At 40.5% G+C, this 11,141-nt stretch overlaps 1 protein-coding gene and 1 long non-coding RNA gene across 2 annotated transcripts in view; one reads left to right on the forward strand and one right to left on the reverse strand.

Moving 5' to 3' along the window:
• Nucleotides 1-6,335, forward strand: part of trim58 (tripartite motif containing 58) — a 32,915-nt gene extending 26,580 nt beyond the window's left edge. The window contains exon 6 of the mRNA XM_003224490.4: nucleotides 404-6,335. Within this exon, the coding sequence (XP_003224538.2) occupies nucleotides 404-1,032 (629 nt within the window). The 3' untranslated portion in view covers nucleotides 1,033-6,335. The remainder of the gene's footprint in view (nucleotides 1-403) is intronic.
• LOC134296354 (uncharacterized) overlaps nucleotides 1-7,088 on the reverse strand; it is a 29,127-nt gene extending 22,039 nt beyond the window's left edge. The window contains exon 1 of the long non-coding RNA XR_010003068.1: nucleotides 6,814-7,088. This is a non-coding gene — a long non-coding RNA (uncharacterized LOC134296354). The remainder of the gene's footprint in view (nucleotides 1-6,813) is intronic.
• Nucleotides 7,089-11,141: the final 4,053 nt, after the last annotated feature.

Below are 11,141 nucleotides of genomic sequence, written 5' to 3' on the forward strand. Positions count from 1 at the left end.
CTTAGTCCTGCACTCAACCCATCACACCATTCTGGATCTCACTTGCTTTATAGTTATTATCATAGAATTCGAAGAGGCCACATAAACTATCCAATCCAACTCCATAGAAAGCAAAGAGCAAAGACCATCTAGATTATCTGCCCATGGCTGCCCAAACTTTGATGGTCTCCACATCCCATCAGCCCTGGTCAATGTATTATTTATTCATAGTCAATAATGAAGGATGATAAGAATGGCAGTTCAGAATCTGGGCTGCCACTCAATTCCCAATCATTTAGATCTTTTTCTCTTTCATGGATACATATTTTGACTTAGTTTAAAGGCAGATCCAATGAGTTTTGTATGTTTTGTATTAGGGCAGTATTAGGGGTTCTAGACTAAATGTATGTATTTCTCCCTGCAGTGCCAATAACCTTTGATCCTGACACAGCAAATCCCTACCTGCATCTCTCAGAGGATCTGCTCCGTGTTCAAGTTGGAGATCGGAAACAAGATCTGCCCAAGAACACCTCCCGCTTTGAGACATGCACATGCCTCATGGGTTGCCAAAAGTTCACATCCGGGAGGCACTATTGGGAGGTCTGTGTGGAAGGCAAGACCAGCTGGACACTTGGAGTATGCCAAGAGTCTGTGAGTCGCCAGGGGATTTTCACACCCTCACCAGCCTCGGGGTTCTGGACAGTGTGGCTGAGGAACGGTGATGAGTACGCAGCCCTGACCTCTCCTCTCACAGAACTCACACTGAAAACACCGCCGAGGATCATAGGCATTTTCTTGGATTATGACACAGGAGAGGTCTCCTTCTACAATGCTGACAGTGGATCACACTTGTTTACATTTGCAGACTCCTTCTCGGGATCCCTGCAGCCTTACTTCTACCCTGGGGTAAAGGCTGGGGGAAATGATGCGCCACTCATCATCATCCAGCCAGCTGGCCATGAAGATAATCTTGTCCTTTCTACCACTGAGACCTTTTCTGGCAGTTATATGCCACTGTCACTGGATGAAGACAAATTTGTATCAAATAGTTAGGTTTCTCCATGTGTTACAGGGTGGTTGGATTTGGAGGCTGTATTTTGCACAAAGCTCTGAAAAGTTCCTTCTAAGGATGTATTCACCATAATTACCAAGCCAATAACCTTGAAAAAAGTTTCCAGGTCGTGTTGATTTCCAATGGTCCAATAAATGTGAACTTGGTAAGCAGCAATGATCTAAGGCCCATTGTGCTGCTCTTTCTGAACCCTACTTGCTTCATAGGATTGTCATAAGGCTAAAGTAGGGGAGGAGGAGAATCATTTACATGCTTTAAACCCCTCAAAGTGGTAAATGTGATTAGTAATACATAAGTGAAGAAATGCATCTTTCCATTGCCAACTATCCTTTTGATTAAAATCACTCTTCATTGCTTCTATGACACTGGTTCTCAACCTATGGGTCTCCAGATGTTTTGGCTTTCAACTCCCATAAATCCTAACAGCTGGTAAACTGGCTGGGATTTCTGGGAGTTGTGGGCCAAAACACCTGGGGACCCACAGGTTGAGAAACATTTCTGTGAGCTTACGCCAAATGGCCCAAATTGTCTCATAAGCCCAGCACCAGCAGCAGCCCAGAAATATGATTATGGTCATCTTGACCACATTCTGTTGTTCCCGGGCCACACATGCTCCTACATCCATTTGTGAAAATGCAGAAGGGTATCAAACACCCCTTTCCATGTACTGCTCAGCCAATGAAAATCTTTTTCCCTCTTGTATCTAATATTAACTTTTTTTAAAAAAAAATATGGAATAACTCTTGCTATATTTCATATTCTTGCTGCTATGGCTACTATCCTGTTGCCTTCTACATTAACAAGCATTATTAAGATTAAAATTAAAACATACAAAAATACTGAATCTGAATTAAACTGAGAACCATACACTTTACTTTAAAAAAAATGCCAGTGGAAGGACAACAAGAAAAGAACTGTTCTAGCCTCCAAAGGGAGGGAATCCCAGAGTTTGGGGGCAGGCACTGTGAAGGCCGTCTCTCCTGTTTCCAGCTGCCATACTCATGAAGGTGGCAGGACTGAAGCGAAGGTCTTCCTTGAAGGGAGAGTTATATTATAAAAGCAGCAACTGTGCTCCTGTTGCCACAAACACTATGACTTCAGCAACAGCAGGCTTGAAGTGGCCCCTTGCTGAGTTGGGGTGGTGGTGGTCCAAATGGAGCCCCCCAGAAATTGCCCACCTCAAGTGGATTAGTACTCCAGGATTGGCCAAAAACAAAGCCATATTTATTTGCATTTTACATAATCTTCACATAATGGGGAATTCCAGGTCATCTCTAGTGTGATGTAATCCTTGCTAGAAACCATTTATGGACAAAAAATAGACACATGACATGACAGTATTGTCTGTTTGTACACACTTGGCAAGAATAATAACTGTGATGCAATAGATTTAGCATTTCTCTTCCCAGCTGTCCTTTCTCTTCCCCTGCCGTACTTTTTTTTTTTAAAAAAAAGTATTTACTTCCTGCCTGCCATATGTCATTTCATTTTAACAACAACCCTATTGTTACAGGCTGAGATAGTGGAATGGATGGGAATTGTGTGGCTCTCCAGATGTTGTTGAACTGCAACTGCAAGCAGAGCCGGCTCTAGGTATTTTTCAAGTGTAGGCGAACAGAATTTTGCCCCCCCCCCCAAAAAAAAACCAATCACTGAAAAATAAAAGGGTTGGATAAGTGAAAATGTTGGATAATAAGGAGGGATTAAGGAAAAGCCTATTAAACATCAAATTACATTAAGATTTTCCAAATTAAGCATTAAAACACCATATTTTACAAGAAATCAACAGAAAAAGCAGTCTCAACTGTGCCCCCGTATGTTTTGCACCCCAAGCGACCGCTTAATTCGCCTCATTGTTGGACCGGCTCTGACTGCAAGCATCCGTCACCACTGTCTATGATGGCTAGAGCTTTTTGGAAGATATATGCTCAATGGAAACTTCAAGATCTTTTTCTAATATACTATCTACTACATCACATGGGAGCCCTCGGTGGCGCACTGAGTTAAACTGCTGAGCTGCTGTCAAGACCCAGGCTACGGAGCACCAATAACCATGCGCAGAGGCCAGATTCTATCTAATATCTTTATTAAAGGAATATATAAAGTCAATAAAAACAAGTGAAGAATAAAGTTCAGAAGTAGACCTTTCAGGAAAGGTCAAATATAGTCCAGGAAAACAATGTCCAATATGAGATATTAGAGTCCAAAGTTATAATCCAATAACCGAAACACACACTTTGCCAAGCAAAGTGTGGGGAAATGACAAGGTCCTTTAGTCCAATGGAGCTTGACAACAAGGCTGAGAAACAAACTGGATTCTTGGCAAACAAGGCTTGATACGAGGCAGCAAGAAGCAAGAAGCAAGAACGTGGTCCGTGACGAGGTCTGGGGAACAAGGCTGGCTTGGAACTGGTACAAGATCCGTGGCAAGGTCCTGGAAACAAAGGAACTGGAGTAGCGTAGTCTACACACGAATTCACTCCAGAAGCTGACGAATTGACTCCGCAAGGATCCCCCTTGCGGGAAATAGCTATATAGGATCTTGTTTTCCCGCCAAGGAACACTTTCCCTGGGGAACAAGAAGTGAAACCCAAACTGTGTCCGGATGCATGACTCCTTAAGATTTCCCAAGGGAAACAGGCTTAATCAGCTAATTGTCTGGCAGCGATCCTGGCGCTTCGGCGACTCGCCTCCCGAGCGCCTCTATCTCGATTATAATCATCCCGGCGAGAGAACGGGGGAGAATTCTGCCCAAGGCTTGTTTGGCTGACTTCTTGAGGGCAAACATCCTGCAGGTGCAGGGCCTCCGATTCTGGCTGAATCGGTGGGAAATCAAAGTTTTCCTCTTCATCTGTCACCATAGTACTAGGAACAGGACTACATGGCCCATGAGACATCACAGCTGCTGAACTTGCTGACCAAAAAGTCGGTGGCTTGAATCCGGGAAGCAGAGTGAGCTCCCGCTATTAGCCTCAGCTTCTGCCAATCTAGCAGTTCAAAAACATGCAAATGTGAATAGATCAATAGGTACTGGTCTGGTAGGAAGGCAACGGCACTCCATCCAGTCATGCCAGCCACATGACCTTGGAGGTGTCTGCGGAAAATGCCGGCTCTTCGGCTTAGAAATAGAGATGAGCACCAACCCCCAGAGCTGAACACAACTAGATTTAATGTCTGGGGAAAACCTTTACCTTACCTACATTACAGTAATAGGCTACATAGCTCCATTGTACAAAGAAGTTTGATAAGAGTGATGTTTAACCCTGCCTAAGCTGGTGAACCTGTATTTGAATTACACAGTATGACACCACATCCTCTGTGGATATGTTTCTGTACTTTAATACATGATTTTAAAAACCTTATTGAAATGAAGGACGCCCGATCCAAAAATTCCACAGAATTGCACTGGAAGACCAAACATTGTTGGAAATAGATAAATAAAACCACAGGTACTGATCTCAGTGACATGAGTGTCAATATCAAGTTTTACTTTGGGGTGAAGGGTGCCTGACAACATCTCTACAAAGCATAGAATGGAATGGAATTGGTTACATTATTCAGAGTACCCAAAAAGCTGTTACTTTGTTACTGCAGTCAGAAAGCAACATCACATTACAACTTTTGCTACTATTGAACCATGAGGAAAAATACATAACAATGCTGTCTGTGGGTATCACTGAATGGACTTCCCCACCAACATTCACCAACATAGACACAGTGAACCAGATTATCTGGCTGCCCCATTGACAGCACAGAATTTTAAAAATAATTTTATTAAGGTTTTCTATGTATATGTAGGTAAAAAAAGGGGGACAGCGTTTGGCAGGATAGAATTTGGGTAGGGGTTTAGGTAGAGTAGGTAGGATAGAGTAACACTAATTTATCTGTGTCAGGGTCTAAAGGATTAGGAAGGTAAGGAAAAAGGGAAGATATAGAAAGGGGGGTTGTTGTCTTCCAATCTTCTTCTTAGTTAATTTATAGTCTCTAGTCTCTTATTCTTTCCAATATGTGCTTCCCTTTTTCTTTCTTCTTTTATTTGGTCCATTTTATTTGCATTTGTCAAAATAAATTATACTATTATCTTCATTTTCTCTCAGTTCATATAATCCTTGAATAATGGCCAGTCTGTTATCCTCTTTGGTCTCCTCTTTTGTCAGCAAATGAGTTAGTTTATCCATGTCCATAATTTCCATAATTTTTATTAGCCATTGATTTGTTATTCTCCAGTTTCTTGTGTATGCAATCCTTCCAGCTGTTACTAAGTAATTAAAGAATATCTTTGTTTGTGTCCCTATCTAAATCCTTATCTGTCAATCCTAGTAGGAAGTATTCTGGTTTCATTTGTATTTTGATTTTGAGGATCTTTTGGATAGTTTCTTAGATCGCTTTCCAATAATTTTTCACTTTTCTGCAGGTCCACCACATACGTTAGAATGAACTTTCTTGAATTTCACATTTCCAACATTTATTTTATATATTCTTATAAAACATGCCTAATTATTACCTAACCATTGGTACATTATTTTATAACAATTTTCTTTTAAGTCCATAGCATATGTAAATTTCAATTTTTGATTCCATATAGATTCTTATTCATTTTACCTTATTTCTACCTCTATCTCTACCCTACCTTTCTCTATCCCGAAGAGGACTTAAAGTGGCTTGCATATGGCAACCATTAGATGCCTTAAAATACATACAACAGGGACTAAAAATCAATTAAAATTTAAAATTAATACATATTAAACATTTAAAAACATCACATTCAATATTAAAATCACATCATCTGAAAATCTTAATCCAAGGCCGTTCCACTGTCAATTGTACATTATTCCAAGGCTATTATTGCACTATACTAATTACCAACAGCCTAATTTTATTGGGCAGCCTATATTGGTGGCCCATTTTATCATGGATTCTTTTATTTGTTCCATTTCAGTGGACCACTCCAATAATTTTTCTTATATCTTTGTAACCCTTTTCTTTTCTAATGATATTATTTTTTCTCATATCGATGAAACCTAGGTTTTTTTTGGTTTTGTTATAGTATTCTTTGAGTTGCATATATTGAACCAGGAGATGTTCTTGTATAAATGGTTAATGTCTTCTTGTGTTTTCATCTGATATGTTCCATTTTGTTTTTTTCAAAATTTCTTTTAGGTAACACAGTAATTTTGTAGTGAGTGTATAGAGATAGTCATTCGTGTTAGTCCCACTTTTCTCCCAACTCCTTCTCCCACAAACAGTTTCTCCAAAATTAATGGAATAAAACATTGAAACATTACCTTCCTCTAAATTCTTTCTCAAAGCTCACACCAACTCTGCTAGGCCAAGAGCACACCCTATGCCATTGTGTTCGACCAGCAAGCCAATTTTGTGATATTTTAAAAAAATAAATTCTAGTTAACTTGGGCCTGTGGGGCCATTCATGTTATGAATGTGTCATATCCTTCTCTTCGTGGTCCTTACTAATTTCACCATACCCAACAAAGAGACAACACACTCACATGACCTTTTCTTTTCTATCTACATATTCTCCCAAGTTCGAATACAGCCAATAAAGTGTAACATGAAAAAAGCTCATTGCCTGATTATGAAAAGTAAGTGAATTACAGCATTGGTCATTACAGGAAGGAAGCACTGTTTCAACTTGTAACCACAAAAGCAACTAGGTATGAATGTTAGATGTTACTTTCAACCTCAGTTTCTCTGCACAAAGCAAATGAATGTGTTTAGAGATAAAGGTAGTTTGGTCCTCTTACCTCATTTTCTATATGAAGGATTTCCTTCTTCCTGAAGTGAGGAATTTTCAGTGCTGTGACTCAGCCCTCTGCTACAAGTTACTGTGTTGTAACATCAAAGGATGAGTTTTCCCAGTGACACTTGTGTGTGCACTGTTAACATCAATTGTATTATGATGGTAACAGGTTGCTCAGGAATTCACTCTGTAACCAGATAGCTCACTGTATACAGCAGATGTCACACAACCTTCCAATGCTCTTATCATGGCATCCCTTTCTGTGATGTCACAGTTGAAGAACCGCAGCCATTCTCATGTAGCTGTGGTGTGGTAGTTCCAAGTGTGGTATCTGAATGGTTAATTTCCAGATAGTAATTCACCACCAGAGGCCACTGTACTCCTGTTCTCCTTCTCAACTCAATAGAAGGTAGAGCTAAATAAAAGAGAAGTTAATTTGATTTGGTGTCCAAGGCTTTCATCACTGGGCAGTTGTGAATTTTCTGGGCTGTATGGCCATGTTCCAGAAGCATTCTCTCCTGATGTTTTGCTCACATCTATGGCAGGCATCCTCAGAGGTTGAGGGGTCCGTTGGAAACTAAGTAAGTGAAGTTTATATATTTCTGGAAGGTCCAGGGTGGGAGAAAGAACTCTTGTCTGCTTGTGAATGTTCCAATTTGCCACCTTGATTAGTATTTAATGTCCTTGCAGTTTCAAGGCCTGGCTGGTTTCTGCCCAGGGGAATTCTTTGTTGGGAGGTGTTAGCTGGCCCTAATTTATTATTGTTTGGAATTCCCCTGCTTTTTGAGTGTTGTTCTTTATGTACTGTCCTGATTTTAAAGTTTTTTAATACCACTATTCAGATTTTGTTCATTTTCATTGTTTCCTTCTTTCTGTTGAAATTGTCCACATGCTTGTGGGTTTTAATGGCTTCTCTGTGTAGTCTGACATAGTGGTTGTTAGAATCACAGGTATCCCAATAGGAATTTAGAGAGTTCTGGTGGAAAGCTGTCTCTTGGAAATTTAGACCCAATGGCTAACTATGAGAAAGAGATTTTGCCCCCACCCCTCTTTGGACATTACTTTTTGTCCACAAACCTTCAATAGAACAGAAGGCGAGAGCTTCTGTTGAGTCTTCTGTCAACAGAATAACTTCTAACAAGTGAATTGGAAACTAAAATTAGAGTGAAACAACTGCTTTCACATAATTACCAACTTTTCCAGTTAGAAAACCTTTTAAAATGCCAACCACAGGTAGCCAAAGCCAGATATAACAGCCACAACAAAGACACTTGTTTCTCTCAGACAGGTCTGATGCTGAGTGGGCATTTCTCCACAGTTTACCACTCTCTCCAGTTTCAGCTATCAAGGTTTAGGAAACATTCCTCCCAATGAAAGGGAAGGGGAGGCTAGCACCTCTCCCCAAATGTGACTGGACCCAACTCTCATCTGTCCCATTCAGTCCAGCAACTCTCAGAAGTTATGGGAACTGGAGTTCCACTACATCTGAAAGGCCACAAGGTTCACAATCCTGAGTAAGCAATCATAGAAACTCATTTTTCATGAGGCAAGGAATCATCACAGACCATTTCCTATCACTCATCACTGCTCCTGCTCCTCAACCTCAGTAGTTTGGCTACTTCCCACAGGAAACATAAGTGATCAAAATGCTGAAGAAACAATGCCTCTCTGCACAATGATGATATCATTGCTGACATCAAAAGGTGGAGCTTTTTATGCTGATAGTGATTCCATCCAAGAAGCACAAAATAGAAAAGCAATGCAGTTTTAATTCTCCATTTCATTTTATGATTTCATCCTAAAATACCCTCATCTTCCCATCGTCAGTGTTGCAGATGATTAATTATGGGACACCAGCAATATATACATCATATATATATAAAGCACTCATCTCACCTTGCTTTAGAAGTTCATACTGCAACTGTGATGAAGAGAGGGAAACTACAGGGTTTGGGGAAAGAGGAAAAAGCAATGGTAAGCCAAGGGAGTGAGTATTATTGAATGGAGGTAGTATTATTAAATACAGCAAATCCAACCTTCATGTTGGAGAATGTGGGGCCTGTGGTCCTACAAATGTGAGGGATATCACTTTGGAGGAAGTGTAAAGAACACATATGAAGGCTCATTTCAGATATAGACTACTCCACATACTGTATATTACTCTTTGCTGCATTTCATGAGTATGCTTTTCAAGTCATCAACTTGCTATCATAATTTTTACCTTGTTGGATTGTGGTGTGTGTGGGACACGAATAGAATAATTCCAGGTCTGTCATATATCCTTACACATCCTTGGGTAAAAATGTGGTCTGCAGACTGAAATATCATGATGGTAATTGGTAACACCCAAATTTGAATCTTGATGGTTAAGACTGACTCAATCCAACCTTTAGTTACAAACTGGAATAACCAGGTAACTTCACAGCAGCTTCTACAGGTTGCCATCATTCACTCTACCTGTGTCAGCCTCTCTTTGCCGAATGTTACTTACAGTCACCCTATCACTATTTCCTTTTTCTCAGAGGAAAAGAATATCAACTGGAAAAATGGCTCAAACACTCTTGTCTGTGTTTATGTATACTCAATATATTTGCCAGATGTTCCTTATGATAAGAAATATCCCTTATTTGTGGTCCAGAGAGCATAATAATAATAATAATAATAATAATAATAATAATAATAATAATAATAATAATAATAATGCTGCAGACTGTGCAAGGAAGCTGACGAAACCATGGATCATATCTTCAGTTGCTGTAAGAAAATCGCACAGACAGACTACAAACAGAGGCACAACTATTTGGCCCAAATGATTCATTGGAACTTATGCCACCTCCCAGCAGTAAAGAACTGGTGGGATCACAAACCAGCAAAGATAATGGAAAATCAACAGGCAAAGATACTGTGGGACTTCCGAATCCAGACTGACCAAGTTCTGCAACACAAAACACCAGACCTCACTGTTGTGGAAAAGAAAAAGATTTGGATCATTGATGTCGCTGTCCCAGGTGACAGTCGGATTGACAAAAAACAACAGAAAAAACTCAGCCGCTATCAGGACCTTAAGATTGAACTTCAAAGACTCTGGCAGAAACCAGTACAGGTGGTCCCGGTGGTGATGGGCACACTGGGTGCCGTGGCAAAAGATCTCAACCGGCATTTGGAAACAATAGACATTGACAAAGTTACAATCTGCCAACTGCAAAACGCCACCCTACTGGGATCTGCCCGCATCATCCGAAAATACATCACACAGTCCTAAACACTTGGGAAGTGTTCAACTTGTGATTTTGTGATACGAAATCCAGCATATCTAGTTTGCTGTGTCATACAACGTCGTTGTGTCAATAATAATAATAATAATAATAATAATAATAATAATAATAATAACTTTACTTTTATACCCCGCCTCCATCTCCCCAAAGGGACTTGGGCTGACTTACATGGGGCCAGGCCCAGGTGGTTACAGACAATGTAAAGCTTACCCTTTGTAGGACTGGCAAATATCCCTATTATATCTCCCAATTAGGTGTTCATGCCCTTAGCATTTAGGTAGCATATTACAGCATGAACTTCATAATTGGAGGGAAATGGAATGAGGAAGCACATCTCTAACCTTAACCACAATGCTGGTCAATGAGCTACTGATGACTGGCACTGCTTATTTGCTTCCCACTACATGGCAGTGATATCAACTTCCCCTGCAAAAAAAATTTCCCGTGAGGGCTACGTGCTTTGTAACCCTACCTTCCGGATAACCCTCATACCAGAGAAAACAGGGGAAATTGCTTTCCTCCTTCAAACCTCCCCCCAAAAATGAACTATCCTTCTCTGTCTAGGCCCCCTTTGGAAACCTTCCAGATAATGGAACAGTATCGGCAGATGAAACAAAACACAAAAATCCCTCTATTTAAGGACTTGGGAACTTCATAAAGACAGAGATGTATGGATCATGTGATGTATGAATGTGGGACCTCATCACACTTACCAATTTAAGCATCCTAGGATGTTTACCAGCCAGTTGAGGAGCAATGGGCACATGACGTCCCTCAACTTCTGGTGGAGGTGTGGAAGTGTCCTAGGCACTTCCTTGTCAGCACTTGGGTGATGCTTCCCTTTGTGATGGGGGAAATGTCACTGCACTGAAGTGGCATGCAGGACAACACACTTGCTGGCAAAACGGCACGGGCGGGGGGGGGCGTGTTAAGGTCTGCAGGCATTATATTAATTTCACAGTGAAACATATGGCTAAATTAAATACAGCCAATACTTTCATTAGGTATTTAGTAAAAACATACTAGGTGCTTCCTGATGGTCAGTCTTGCATTTCAT

This window comes from Anolis carolinensis, chromosome 2 (genome assembly GCF_035594765.1).
Source record: "Anolis carolinensis isolate JA03-04 chromosome 2, rAnoCar3.1.pri, whole genome shotgun sequence".
Taxonomy (NCBI): Eukaryota; Metazoa; Chordata; class Lepidosauria; order Squamata; family Dactyloidae; genus Anolis; species Anolis carolinensis.